General features: G+C 48.6%; 1 protein-coding gene across 3 annotated transcripts in view; it reads right to left on the bottom strand.

Annotated features, from left to right (window-relative positions):
- The window catches only part of ASH1L (ASH1 like histone lysine methyltransferase), a 73226-nt gene that overhangs the window by 48975 nt on the left and 8818 nt on the right, over nucleotides 1–15433 (bottom strand). For all 3 annotated transcript variants that reach the window (XM_058423762.1, XM_058423763.1, XM_040087954.2), the window contains exons 2-3: nucleotides 14079–14599; nucleotides 254–5009 (exon numbers count right to left, since the gene is read on the bottom strand). In XM_058423762.1, the coding sequence (XP_058279745.1) occupies nucleotides 254–5009; nucleotides 14079–14498 (5176 nt within the window). In that variant the 5' untranslated portion in view covers nucleotides 14499–14599. The remainder of the gene's footprint in view (nucleotides 1–253; nucleotides 5010–14078; nucleotides 14600–15433) is intronic.

Here is a 15433-nt window from a genome sequence, read left to right on the forward strand (position 1 = left end):
CTTAACCCTAAAGGAAGCAAGAGGAGTCTGTTGGGAGGAAGGACAGAGCGCCGTGCTGGCTCTGTGGGCGATCCCGTGCCAGTCTGCGCTGACACTGCAGGAACAGAGCCCTCGGTGAGGGCAGGGGCAGCGCTGGACCCCAGCACCGCTCCCCGCAGAGCCAAAGCCTCACCCGGCCCCTGCTCCAGGCGCCTTTGGTACAACAGAACCCAGCGAGACTCGTGGGAAGCAGGCCCAGCCCCAGGTCCCTTACCTGACAGTGGCTGCAGGGCTTTCTCCAGGGAAGGCACGGGCTCCTTCCGCAGGGGCCGGCTGAGCGACGCGTCCTGCCCGCTGAACAGTCCGGGGCTCTCGGGTAACTTTTTACGTCCGTTGGTGCTGGCAGAGCCGGTGACTCTGCAGCTGCCTATTGCACTTGTGAAAAGGTTCGTGTGTTCATCGCTGCTGGCTGGCTCCGAGCTGGGAGTGAACCCCCCCAGGGACAGAGCTGGGGAATTTTCAGAGCAGTCTATCTGCAGAGGCGTCTGCAACCCCAGGGCCAAGGAATTGGACTCCGAAGGCTCTCTCCTGACCCACTGCTCATCTCTGCTTAGCAAACCCTTGGAAGGTGACAGGTGAGGACAAGCCATGTGGCATCTGTGTTTCTCTTTGTGTTTGTACCTCTCGCCAACAGCCTCCTTCCCAAACCTGTAGCGCTTCAAGGACTCCAGAACCGTTCTGGAGGAGCTGTTGGCCGTGATGGTGTCCATGGAAACCTGCGGCTGCTCGGAGGAGCGGTGCTCCCGGTGCTTGTGGCGGTGCCTGTGCTTGTGCTCCAGCATCCAGCCATAGGCCATCTCGGGTGGGACGCTGGGGTACGTGCTCATGGACAGCAGCGGAGTCCTGCTCGTGGTGAGGAAAGCTTCCTGGCGCAAGAGTTTATGCTTCTTCTTGTGGTATTTGGTGGGGTTGAGAAGCAGGTGGCCGGTATGCATGTAGGAAGGTGGGGGCAGCGGGGTAGTGAAAGAAGGAGAGGGTGGAGGAGGGTAAAGAGTTGGAGGGTACCTTCCGTAATAACCTAATCCTATGGGAGCAGCTGCCAGGGGAGAAGGGGAGTAAGGCATGCCATAGGAGGGGTAGAACCCGGTGCTGGACAGGGGAAAGCTGAGGCTATGCATGAAAGGCATTTCTGCCATAGCTTCCCGCATTTTCGGAGGCCTGCCTCTCTTTTTCTTTAAATCAGGTTTTCTGATGTAGTGCAAAGGATCTAAAGGAAAAGTCGGGTGGGTGTAGAAACTATTGAAATTTATCCTAAAAATGGTAGGCAGCAGGTCTCGGGGTATAAAATGGTGACTCCTGTGGGTTATTCTAATTTCACTTAATCGACTTATTAACTCCTCTAACTCAGCGAGGAAGTCGGGGTCCTGCCTCCCTCGGAGCTGAGGGTACTTCTTTTTCCTTTTTCGCTTCTGCCTCTTCATCTTGTCGTAGCTGAGGTAATCGTGGCTGCGGCGCTTGCACTTGTGCTTGTGCTTTTCCTTCAGGTTGCTCAGCACGGTGGAAGTCTCGGGTGGGATGAGGGACACGTGGTCGAACGAGTGCCTTTTCTTCTTCTGCCCGCAGAACTTCTCGGCTCGGTCCGAAGTGCTGTTGTTGTCCGTGCCTATGCCGCTGTCGCTGGGGATGGTCTCGTCGCTGTGGGACTCGCTCACGGGGGACGGCGTGGCCTCTTTGAGCGACGTCAGCTCGCTCAGGTGCGAGGGGGAGTTGGGCAGCAGCGTGGGTGGGGACAATCTCCTCCTCCCCTTGGCTGCCTTCTTCATGGCGAGCGTCTGGACGACGCTGCCCTGCCTGGAGTGGAGGTGCAGGTAGGGCACCGAGCTGGGCTCGATGAAGCCCGCGTCGCTGCTCACGGGGCTCTGCCCCCCGCTCACGGCCGAGGACTGCGAGCACACCGGGGACGGGAGGATCTCCGAGGGATTCGCTGCCGAGGGCAGCAAGTGGGGAAGGACTTGTCCTAGGGACGTACCGGGAGCTTGCTGGGCAGACTTCTCCAGAACCGTCAGGCTGGCGGCACTGCCGGCTAAAATGCCGTTCAGGACAGCTTTAGGTTTCCTCCCTCTCCTTTTTCCTATGTAAATTGTTCCTTTCTTGCTGACATTGATTTGCTGGCCTAGTTTTGAACCAAACGTGGCAGCGAGAGTCGACACGGTGTTGTGGAGCTTGGATTGCATCTTCCCTTTGGTATTTGGTTCCACTGTACTGGACAGAATCTGATTGAGAAGTTTCTTTCGCTTCAGAGTTTTCATTTTATTTATTTTTCGAATAATTGTTTTCATTAACTGTCCGTTATTTCTCTTGGCAACTTTTCTGTCCGAGTCGACTTCCAAATCACTCATGCTACAAATACTGGGGCTTTGGACTTCTTCTGGCCCTCGGAGCTGCTCCTTCCTCTCAAAGAACTCCCCGGGTCGATGCTGTTCACCTTCGGGCCCCATCTTGCTTGAGTTCTCCGTTCCAACAAAAGGTGCCACAGACAGAATAGGTGGTTTCATTTTAATCGATGACCGGATCTGCCTTTTAGGTCTCCCTCTCTTTTTAGGAAAAGCTTGTCCTGATAAGCTTTGTTTTAGGGAGGGAATTTCGACTTCAGGCTGCAAAATTGGAGGTTCTTGCTCTTCTTTTGACTGCACTGAGAAGACTTTTGATGCTGGGATCTTAAGAGTTCTTTTGGGGGGACCTTCGAGTTCTGGCATTTCCTTGGCTTTAGGTCTTCCTCTCTTGGGTTTGTAAATGTCAGGTAAGAAATCATCCGACATACACAAGCTGGAGGGTTGTTTGTGAGCACTGTAGAACTTCTGAGTTTGTTTGTCAGTCTCAGCCAGCAGCGCGAGAGACTGGCCATTAGCTTCGTTCAGCTTTGGCAACTGATGTTTGACAAATTCGTGCTCCACAAACGAGGACGTTCCGATGTTTTTCAGGAATTTGGCCTGCTCCAAATTACCGCTTGATAGTGCACCGTATGAAATGTTTTTAAAAAGCTCTGACCTTTCTAGTTCCAGACCCTTTGGAGGTCGGCATGCGCTTCTTGACACCACTTTAGTCCATCGTGGCTTCCTTCCTTTTCTTTTCTTTAAAGGTTTTGATTGCTGAGTGCTGCCCAGGTTTTTCGCTCCTTGGCAGGATTTCTCGGATGCGGCTATTGCACCGATCTTGAGGAACTGCTTGCTACCAAACAAGCTGGTGAAACTAACTACTGAAGGGGTGACAGTAGCGTGGATGCTTGTCTCAGCTGCCAAAACGGGCTTTTTCCCTGCAGGAGGACTTGTTCTTGAAGTTTCCACGTAAGACGCTTTCGAATCGCTTAAGTCTTTCTCAGCACCTTTAAAATCGGTGCCGAGGGTGTGGTTCAGTGTCCTGTTGAGACTCAGCAGGGTGCTGTCCGAGGAGAACGGCGCTTTGCCCATCGGATCTGAAATGCCTTCCAAGAGCTCTGCCGTGGAACTTAAGTGCAACGAGTTGGAGGCCAGCTGGGAGGAGGCTGTGGAGAGGCTCCTGCTCAGGGTGGGGACAGACACCGTGGGGGAAGGAGACGGGAGATTCCCCTCTCCCACTGCACTGAACGGGGACTTGGCTGTCGACACCTCCGAGGCGCCTCCTGTCCTGAAGTCTGGTGAAGTGCAATAAACAGGAGGCTGCTTCTCGTGCTTTGACGTTTCATAAATCCCTTTCTCGCTGGATGAGTAGGCATCCTGGGGAACGCACATTCCTTCACTGAACATCTCTTTGCCCACATCAGCGATTTCTTTCCGAATTGAAAACTTGTCCAAGATACTTTCTTTGCTCTGTCTCATAATGTGCTTCTCAAAGGTTTTGCTGGTAGTATTTTCCTTCAGTAAATCCGCAGGCTCATGGCTTTCAAGGCTACTGAGGTTTGAATTGCAAGGAAGCTTAAAAGGCTCTGAGGAGGGCACAAGGGAGTCTGCTTTCAGAGTTCCAGAGTCCTTGTTAGCCAAACCAGCCGGAGCGCCAATCCCTGCCGGCTTCTTCCCACAGTCCTTGCTAACCAATCCCACCGGACCGCTAATTCCTGGCATCTTCCTCCCAGGGTCCTTGCTAACCGGTCCCATTGGGCTGCCAATCCCCGGTGTCTTCCTTCCAGAGTCTTTGTTAACCAGAACTGTGCTGTTCCCAGTCCCTGGCATCTTCCTCCCAGAATCCTTGTTAAGCAGACCTGGAGGACTATTTATTCCCAACAACTTCTTCCCAGCATCCTTGTTAACCAATCCTGCTGGAGTGCTGATCCCTACTGCCTTCTTGAGAGGCTCCTTGCTAGTCAGTGCAGTTGGAGCGCTCATCCCTGGAAGTTTCCTCCCCACATCTTTGCTGATCAATCCAACTGCAGAGCTGGTCACTGGCTGCTTCTTCCCCGAATCCTTGTGGACTAACCCTGTTGGAGTGCTGATCCCCGGAGGCCTCTTCCCAGAGTCCTTGCTAACCAATCCAATTAAGGGGCTGATCGCTTGGGGCTTCTTCCCAGAGTCCTTGTTAACCAATATGGCTGCGCTGCCAATCCCTAATGGCTTCTTCCCTGAGTCCTTGTTCACCAATCCAACAGCAATCCCAGAGCCTGGCAGCTTCTTCACCAAATCTTTGTTGACCAACCCACTCGCAGTTATGGTTCCCGGCAGCTTCTTCCCGGAGTCTTTCACCAAACCAGACGTCGTTCCGCTTCCGCTTCCGGGCTTCTTCTGCTTTGTTTTGGAAGACTTGGAAGGAGGACAAGTTGCAATGAGTTGAGCCAATTTTTCTGTGACAGTTGTTGCTCCATTAATTTCTGTTCTATCCTTTAAGTCAGAATTATGGCTACTGATCAGAGTCGGAGGAGATGACTTTATATAATCTGTCATTTCAGAATGCAATGGGGAAACTTTCTTAGATAAAGGGGTTGTTTCTACTTGGATACCTTCTTCCACGCGTAACTCAACCGATGCAACTTCTCCGGCTTTCTTGTAAGACTTTGAAGGGTCCTAAGAGTTAATAAACAAAAGAAGTCTTTAGGAACAGAGTACAAAGTATCACTTCGAGTAACACAGTATCTTATTATATTTTCATGATTCACACTTGCTCTGGTAACAGGGTTACTGTATAAACACAGTCTTCAGGATCCTATTAATTTTAAACCAAACAATAGTGATAGCAATAATTTAATAAAACAAACACATTTAGCAAATAATAGTGATAGTCATATTTAAAGCAAAATTTTAAGAGTGGCCATGCTGAGGTTTTCCTGATGTTAACGAAACCCAAACTCCCTCCCAGTCTGGAAATATAAACCATTTAATCTGTCCCCCAATTATTATAAATACTCTCCAAAAATACTGTTGATGTTTATTAATAAAAACCCACTACCAACTGAGTGCTGGGATATTTATAGTGTCAGAGAACTAGGAGAGCTCACATGGGGCTGAGCAGCAGCTGAGCAGTGCCCAGCAAGGGCTGGCACTGTCACCCTGTCCCTGCACAGCCCTGCTGACAGCTCAGCCGTGTCCCCACAGCCCCTGCACCAACAGCTTCTCCTCCCAGCACAACAATGAGAGTCAGGAAAGTAAGTAAAATAAAATAAAACAAATTATTCTGTTTGCGGGAGCGGGGTGTGATAATGCACACACATGGAAGAACTGAAACTCACACTTATTTCCGGCTCAGACCTAACCAAACTTGAAATTTATTCTGTAAAGGTTAAAGTCAAAATTGCAATACCCGTTACCTTCATAAATCCTACTGAGAGCATCTCAATAAACTCATCTTTTACTTTGGAAGGACGTTCTTTCCACGCAGTGCCCAACACATCTCTGCAGTGCAGAGGATACGTTCACTCCAAGCAGGGGCAGGGAATGGAAGGCCCTGACCCCTGATGAGATAATTCTGCCCAGGGTTCTGATGTCCCCAGCATAACAACAACATGGAACTGTTGGAGCAAATCCAGAGGAACTGAAGTTGATGAAGGGACTGGAGCCCTCTCCCCAATGGAGCCAGGCTGGGAGAGTTGGGAATGTTCAGCCTGGAGAAGAACTTTCTGTGGGGACCTCATGGCCCCTTGCAGGGTCTGAAGGAGCTCCAGGGAAGCTGGAGAGGGGCTGCTCATCAGGAACTGGAGTGACAGCACAAGGGGGGATGGCTTCAAACTGCCAGAGAAAAAAATTGGGTTGCATATATGAAAGAAATTCTTCCCTGTGAGGGTGGGCAGGCCCTGGCACAGGGTGCCCAGAGGAGCTGTGGCTGCCCCTGGATCCCTGGAAGTGTCCAAGGCCAGGCTTGGAGCACCCTGGGATGGTGGAAGTGGTCCCTGCCCACAGCAGGGGGTGTGGAATAAGCTGGGCTTTAAGGTCCCTCCCAGCCCAAAGTCACTCTGATTCTGCAATTTCATTCCCAATTTGAAAACCTTGTGGGACCCAGCAGAACAAACACCAAGTACGGAGTGAAAGACATCAATGCCACAGCTGTTCACCCTGTGCAATAAAAACTGATGTGGCAACAGCCTGGCACGTCCTGCACTGGATTACAGTCAGCATTACCCTGATCCCAGAGCTGTACCTACGGCAAACACCTTCGGATGCTGAAGGGACAGCCTGGATTCCTCTGCAACAGCCAACTTTGGTGCTGGTCACAAGGAGGCTGCAGCCTGGATCCAGCTGGTGAGAGGAGCAGTTGTGTGGGTAACGTGGGAGCCTCTGCAGTGACCCCAAGGCATCCCAAATCCTTCCTGCAGGGATGGAGCAGGAGGAGAGGTTCTTTCAGCCCACATCCAGGCCTGGCACTCACATGGAAACTCCTGAGTCAGCATGACACCACCCGAGCCCGCAATGCAACGCTCCTGGAATTCCCTGGGGCAGACTCTGAGTGCCAGAGAGTCACTAACGAGTATTAAATCACAGCCTTCAGAGAGCTGCATCCTCCTTTCTACGGCCTGAAATTCCAACAAGAACTTTGGAAGAAAAAAATCTCCTTTGCTCAGCGAACTTCAAAAATCCACCTAAACACTGACTTGGGAATTCAGCTCCTCATCCCTTTATTTGCTCAGCCATCAGTGTATCCACACTGTTCCTTCTTTTTTTCTGTTCCTCCCGGGTGCTCTCCCAGGCCGGGTTCTGTGGCGCTCTCACACTGCCGCTGCTGGGTTTCCAACGCCTCTTGGCAGGCTCTGCTCTTCCCTGCTCCCCTCCATTTCCAAACAAAGAGCTTGGAAGTTTGAGCAGACACTTAAATAATAAATACACAACTAACAAAACCCTTCCAAACACCAGCTTTGATCTGAGCAAGATGCCAGGATTCTGAAAACAAGACTTTAGCATCAAACACAGATCCTTTGAAAGCTGAAGGCGTGTGCCCTGGAAAGCTTCCTTCTCATCTAAGGGTGAGTGAGTTTTCCAAGCACACTGAAAATTATTTCAAAGAACATGAATAGCAAAACAGGAAGCATCTAGTGAGACGTCAGAAAAGATGTCAAGAAGAGTCTGTAATTTATTTCAGCATTTTAAGACCCAAAATTCTTATATGGGTGGGGTTTATTTGTTGGGTATTTTGGTGTTTTTTGGGGGGGATTGTTGTTTTTTTATTTTTGGGGTTTTTTTGCCATAGATCTATTTAATAACCAGCATGATTAACAGAAACATCCTGGAGGGAAATTTTTAAGGACAAAATTTCATCCAATAACTTCTAGTAGAAACATCTTGAGATGTTTCCTTCAGAGAAGGTTACAGTGGCTGAAGAAACATTAAAAAATCTCCCAACATCAACCACCAAAGCTTCTTCTTGCAACTCTGTATCACTAAAAATTTCATTTTTTGGCTGAAGTGATTAACAGGTCTACCACTAAGGAGGATCCCCCTGGAAGAGTAAGAGCATTGCAGACAGATACCAAAATCAAACTGCCACCACGCACAGCCCCAATTTTCTGCATGGAGGCAACAGTGAAAGAACTGGACTCCACTGCTCATATACTGAAGGAATCAGATAAATCAACTTCAGCCCAACTCTCCCAGCACACACCAGATCGTGCCACCCTCAGGGCACTCCCTGGAATAAACCCCAGAACATGGCCAGGACATGGCCCAGGGAGCCTACAGGACACATCCCAGGACGAAGCCCAGGACACACATCCCAGATATATCCTCAGGACACACTCTACAGGGGACAACCCCCAGGGCACACCCCCAGGACACCCCATCCTTCCCCTGGGACACAGACCCCAGGACACACCCTCCAGGCCAGATCCCTGGGACACAGCCCCAGATACAGCCCCTGAGCCCCCAGAGCACCCCCTGAGCCCCCCAGAACCCCCCAGGACACCCCCAGCAGTGTGAGAGTCTGTGGGGTCAGGCTGACCCTCAGCCCCGCTCCCCTGTGGCAGCAGCGATCTTATGGACACGCTCTGCAACTTCCCCCTGGAGACCCCCAAATCCAGCACTGTCCCCTGCAGAGGGGACAGGAAAGGTGCCCAGCTTCCCTGGAGTAACTCCCCGTGCCCACACCAGCGTTCTGTGAGGTGGGAAGCAGAGATTGAAGTCGTGTGTCCTCAGGGCTTGGGTGGCTGCTCGCATGGAGCTCTGATGGTGTCCCTGGCTCCTGCCTCCACCAGCTCCAGGGGCTGCAAGCTGGGCTCACGGGGCAGCATTCAGCACTCGGCTCCCTCCTGAGCCCTGCTTCCCTGTCTGACTTGCACAAAAAGGCACAGCCTGGTACCAGAGAAGCACAAAGTCAGGTTTTAATCAGACAGATTTGTGAGGAGTGTGGAAAAAAGAAAACAATATCAACGTAACCTGAGTGTTCCACTGCTGTCTCTACCAGCACCTGCCTCAAGCTTCCTCACCGCTGCCTCAATGTGGCAATCAAATGGACAATGCCATAAAAAATAGACTAAACCAGTTTTCCTGGAATTCCATGCCTTCTCAGCCCAAATTTCAAGCGCTGCTCTACGTTCCTGTGATGTCAGATGGAATGAAATGGCCCATCTGGGCACAAAGCTGTTCAAAAAGATGAGATTACGTTGCATCAAAAAGCATTTTGGGCTTTAAAAACTGAAACATTTGTTCCTGTGCAATCTTTAGCTCAAGTGTCTGGTTTAAGAATCCATCCAATAAAAGTATCGCCCAAAGCAATTGCATAAAACATGTTACATTTCCATAAAATTGGTATTATTCTTAGTTTGACACTGAATTGAACTGAAAATTCTGTATCTCCTATGTGAACATAAAGTTTCTCGACTTGCACTGTTCATCTGAGGAATCATAAGTCCAGATTATTTTGATATAAATTCTTAACAGGTTATAATCCATCACTGGGGACATTGGTTAGTGGTGGCCTTGGCAGTGCTGGGGGAACAGTTGAACTCCATGATCTTAAAGGTCCTTTTCAACCTGAACAATTCTGTGATTCCAGAATCCTCACAGGCACCAGCAGCAAAACAAACTTTACTCTAAAAAAGGCATCTGTTGTTGCACTGCAGCACAGTCTCAGGGTTTATTTCTACTAGATCATTCTTTACTGTCATTATCATCGGTATTTATTTGCAAAAAGCTCGAGGGCAGCTGATCTTTCCTGTGAACAGGGACATCTCTCCAGTCTGGTGTCACACTTCTCAACGAAACCCAAGCCACAAAACACGAGACAGTCTCAGCTTCCAACACCTGAAGTAGTTAGAAGGAAGCAGCCTGTTAATGAAAATGCAGTTTGGTATTTCTCTTGAGAGCCACCGGCAAGCAATAAGGATTTTTTATGCACATACACAGATTTACCCGTTATTGTTTTGGCTGTTGTCCTTCAGGCCAATGCTCAGACTACAACTCTAACGAGCATTCTGAGGAATCACAGGAACTGTTCTGTAGTTGTGGCATCAACATATTCTGGGCAATTCCCAGATGAAAATGCTGCTTATTTTTCACCTCCGAGACTTTTTAGTCATTTCTAAAAGCACATTTGAACTACCAGGAAAACAATGATTCTGTGGAATTAGACTAAGACAAAAACTTATGTCCCAGATCCTGCAGGAAATATTCTTGAGCTATCAAAAAAGAAAACAAATTAATTCTCCAGCTTTTTAACTTCTTTGCTTGAAACTTTTTTCAGTTGCTGGCTGCGATTTCATCAGCAAACTTCTCTGTGGAGCTTCCCTGCATGACCAAAGGCAAGAGAAAGAGCTCCAAAATCCTGCACTCAGCAGTTTCACACAGGAATAAGGAGCTGGAGCAGGAGGGCGAGTCCCAACCTGCTGCCCTGTGTTACCACCGAGTGAGTTACACAGGCTGCTACTGTCACTTCTTGTCTTTTATGTGCTAAACCTTCACGGCTGCGCCTTTGCCAGCACAACTGAACCATCCCTACACACCATCCTACAAACTAACACGGGCAAAATGTCTATTTTTGTTCAAAGCTCAGGGTTTTTGCGCTTAACCCAGCAATGTCTGCCTGCCCCAGGACACCTTCTGAAAGAATGAAATCCATACTCAGTGTCAAAAAGCAAACTGAACACTGTCTGGCTAATGCAGGACCTGCTAATTTTGTTTCTGGTAACACTTGGGAATCTCAGACATTTCTGGGTTTCCCTTTACAGCTCTACGATTTTCTCTTCAGAAAAAATATTTATTAACTTTTATTAGCATTTCTGAAGGACAAATCGTAAATATACGAGGAAGAAACATCACCAGTGAAAGGGTGGTCAGGCATTAGAAGAGGTTGCCCAGGGAAGTGGTGGAGTTACCATCCCTGGAAGTGTTCAAATTCGTGTGGAAGTGGCACCTGGGGACAGGGTTGAGCGCTGGGGAACAGCTGGATTCCATCATCTGGGAGGGCTTTTCCAACCTGAACAGTTCTGAGACTCCAATTTACCTCACCTACCCACTCCCCTTTCAGACTGGAGATAAACCTTCTATTCATACACCTGAAAACATTCCCCAAGTTTTACGAGTCCTGTCAGCGCTAAACTTGAGGAAAAAAAACCTGTCAGAGATGACAGAGCAAAGGATTTCCCTACGATTTTCATTTTAACACCGGTATTCCCAGGAGAAGAATTCCACTACTTCTCTTTGTCTTTCAGTGGTTAAATGTGCACGCTGCAAAGTGCTAAATTTTCATCCTAATTCTTTATTGCTCCTTTAAAAGAACAGAAAGTTCCGTTTCAGAGTTCCAAGTAAAGCCACACCTGGCTTTGGATGGGTCACATGTTTGCTTTCCCCTCCTCCGCATCCACGGCAAAAATTCACAGATAGCTTTCCTTTGCTGAAGCGTAATTTGCAGCGCTAAAACCTCACTTTATTACATGGCAGTAAGACAAAAAAAACAACCCTTGGGTATTATATTCAAAACATGTGACGGTTTGAAGCCGTCGCTCCCGTTTATTTCCACGCAGACACTTCTAATCCCGCTTCAGGAATCAGCAGGATGTTGTTCAGTGTCATCTCTAACAATCCAGAGTGCAAAATGGCAGCAGGGAACAGACAGACTTAAACCCCATCTCAGAACAACTCGGGAGAGAGCGGAGCATCGAAAGCGAGTTATCATGAGTCAGGGATTTGAAACTCTTGTAAATAATGCAAATTTAATGCAACGGATCTGCATCCTCTGCATCATACGCCGGGGCTGCTCGCCAGGCAGGGGAGCAGGGAATGCACTGAGAGGAGCTGCAATCTAAAACTGACGTGGTATCAACAGTGCCACGCACCACATCGATAATATTCTACAACATCACCAATATTTGCCTCCCTTTCTACTTTCCGTTTGAAACGGGATGGATCTCTGGAATAAAACCCTGGTGTATAAACAAAGATGTCAAGGATGAAGAATCCCTGCTGTCACCATGCGAATTCAAATATTGATTATTTTCTCTGGTAAAAAAAAAACCTCCCAGGGCACGATCTCTTGATGCAAAGGGGAAGTCTCCAGACTCAGTGGTGCCTTTTGAGTGTGGGATCTGGGAATTATGGCATGTCCTGAGGTGGGAGGGACCCACAGGGATCACCCAGTCCAGCCCCAACCCTGCACAGACCCCCAACAACCCCACCCTGGGCAGCCCTGGCAGCGCTGTCCAAACCCTCCTGGAGCTCTGGCCGTGCCCATTCCCTGGGGAGCCTGGGCAGCGCCAGCACCTCTGGGGAAAGAACCTTTCCATGATACCCAACCTAAACTTCCCTTGATTAACTTCATGTTAAACCTCCTCCAAATGAGAGATTTTCAGCTGCAGGGGCCACCTCAGTTCAGACATCAAGAGAAATCGCTGGTTGGATATTCCAGACTGGCCCAAAACTTATTGCAACAGAGTTTTGTAAAGAAAAACAACAAAAAATTCAGTGTAATAACAAACTGTGATCGACTCTTCTGATGTTTTTCAAGCCAAAGTTAGAAACATCCTTAGAAGTAATAAGTTTGTTCTGAAATGGAAGAATGTAAAATAAAGACCACTGCCAAAATATTAAGTTACGCAACATACACTTGAGAATTTCTTGTTCAATAGGCTGAATAAAAACACCTCTATTGCCAGTGGAGGAAAACCCCGATGTGAGTGCATTGTAGAGTCTGGGAAAGGTAATTTTAGTGCTTACACGTAACATCCAGCACGCTTGTTTTGTCAGCACATAATTTATTACTCAGAATCCCAGAATTCCACATTGGTTTGGGCGAAAAGGGATTTTAGAGATTTCATTCCACTCCCTGCCATGGCCAGGGACACCTTCCACTGTCCCAGGCTGCTCCAAGCTCCATCCAGCCTGGCCTTGGGCACTGCCAGGGATCCAGGGGCAGCCACAGCTTCTCTGGGCACCCTGTGCCAGGGCTCCCCACCCTCCCAGGGAGGAATTCCTGCCCAATACCCCATCCATCCCTGCCCTCTGGCAGTGGGAAGCCATTCCCTGTGCCCTGGCACTCCAGGCTCTGGTAGAGTCTCTCTCTGGCAGGTTCCCTTCAGGCGCTGGAAGGCCACAATGAGGTCATCCCCAAATTTCGCTGCTCTTTAAGGTGACTCTTCCTCAAGGCCAATTCCAGTCAGGGTGTGCCAGAGGAAAGGAAAAGGTCTGGGGATGTCAGGCAGGCATCACCTCAGCACAAGGTGAGGAATTTTCCTTCCCCCTGGGCAGGCTCTGCCTCAGGAGATCTGCCAGGACAGATTTATGCAGGAAGCCTTGAGAACAGGACACAGGCTGGAAAAATGGAAATGCTTCAGCCTTGGGGACCTCTGGAGCAGGAGCCCCCTGAACAGACAACCCCTGCAAAGGAAGGACTCCAGCTTCCAGGGATTCCCTGGATTCCCCTGCTCAATCACCTGGCAGTACTACCTAAGGATATATTCTAAGATTCGATCAAAACTTTCATGTTTATTGGAAAAAAGAGCAGGCTGTAACCAAACCCTTCAAAAATTCAGCATCTATGCAACTATATTTGTAATCCTTGCCATTTATCCTATTTTCATATCTGCTACTGCAGTAAGATCTGTAATCTTACTGATTACATCATGGAGAATATAAAAACAAATCCTCGAGGCAGGGCTACTTCCTGGTGTTTGGAAAAGCCCTGGCACATCTCTCCAGCCATTGCATTTACATGTAGATTATCACTAGGCTGGTTTTTAACTCATTTGGAAAAGTCTATTTTACTTTTCAGACCCTGCCTTGAGCCATTCACGGCAGTGACAGGTGAGACACAGCAAAACAACTGGTTCCAACAGGTAGGAAAAAATATAAATCCAACCACCAGAGACAAGCACGGCACATCCAGAGCTCAATCTCAAGAGTGACAAGACACCCAAACCACTCCACTTTGTTACAGGAAAGAGACTAAAAATCTCCCTGTTACTTTTCAGAATTGATTCCGCTTCAAGTGAACACGAGAATTATCTTTCACTGCTATTGAAACAACAAATTGGCAAACTGCGAAAGAGCATTTTTCCCCGCTAATGGCCGCAAAATAAAACCGTTCCTAACTCCAGACACTTCAGTATCAGAGGTTACAGGGAAAAACAGCAGAACACGGTGGTGCAGAGATGATGAAGCTTTCAAACACAGCTTAAACGTACCACGACTTACAAATGACCCCACAGACACATCACTCACTTGCTTCGAAGGACAGTGCTCGTTCTTCTCCTCTGTCATCTTCCCGCTCTTGGGAGCCCTTCTTGGCTGCTTGATGCTGGTTTTTATGGCAGGCCGGCAGACATAATTCTCCAGGTTCTTGGGAGGTTTTTTCGTCCGCTTCGCTTGAAGGCCAATCTTCAGTTTCAGGTTGCCCTCGGAGAAGTTGGTCTCCTTCACCGAGAACTGCTGCTGCGCATCGCCCAGAGCCTCGCTCTTCCCGCTCTCCGCGTTCCCCTCCCGGCTCTTCTTCTTCCCGTCCTCCTCGTCCTTGGCGCAGCCTTCGAGCTCTGCTTCCCCTTTGCCCACCAACGTGCCAATGTTTACCACAGAGGGGCTTTTCCCAGAAAACCCTTCAGAATCAGAACCCAAGCCTAACATAGCAGTATTCCGAGGGTCCATCACAGGCGGAATATTTGCCTTCGGGTGATTTTAGGGAAGATTTTACAGAGATGTGTTCCTCAGAAGAGCTGTTCCACTATGGGCAGTCAACATCTTTCACCCTGGGGGAGGAACAGACAAGACAGAATAAACTTGGATTTTCGAGCGGAAATTAAATTAATATTAAAACCAATTAAAAAGCAAACAATTGTATTTCACACAAGCGCAGCAGTTGATGTTCCAAGACACCAACCCTTCCAGTCACCTCCTTCAAAACCACAATTTATCTGCACAACACTTTTAAATGGTAAGTGAAAAATAAAAGGTATGTGAACATTATAATTTCCAAATTAGCCACAAGACTCTTCAAATGATGGCTACAGATTTTAAGATTGATCATCAAAGTAATTTTTTTATTTATAACCAGAGCTCAGTTACTCCCAGTCTTGCTGCTTCCGGATCCACTGGAAGAGCTGCATCTAAGGAAGGAGCGGGCAAATAAAACCCATGAGAAAGCATCCAAACCTCAGAAATATTCTGGTTTTAATTATCTGAGCCACCGGGAAAGTTGAGCCTAAGCCACGTGTGCATCAGTTTACAAACACGCCACAAAATCCGCTTGTTAGTGAAGGACTTTCCACAATCCAGGAAGAAGGATGGGAGAACAGAAGCCAACCAAGCCCAGCAAACATTCCCACACTGGTTTGTGCTTCCTGAAGCACGGGAGAGGGAAGTCCACACTTCCATCAGCACTGACGCTGTTAGATATACAGAATTGACCTATTGAGCATAAAATAACAGAGGGAACCTTCTCATCTTAACTACAGCAAAAGCAGAGTCAAGCTCTCAGTTTGTGAGGGTCCCCAGACCCTCATGCAGCGCTGACACCCTGCTCACACACAGACCCCGAACCCTGAGCTTCCCTCCCTGCCAGAGAACAAACCAAACCTGTGCTT

This window comes from Hirundo rustica, chromosome 29 (genome assembly GCF_015227805.2).
Source record: "Hirundo rustica isolate bHirRus1 chromosome 29, bHirRus1.pri.v3, whole genome shotgun sequence".
Lineage (NCBI taxonomy): Eukaryota > Metazoa > Chordata > Aves > Passeriformes > Hirundinidae > Hirundo > Hirundo rustica.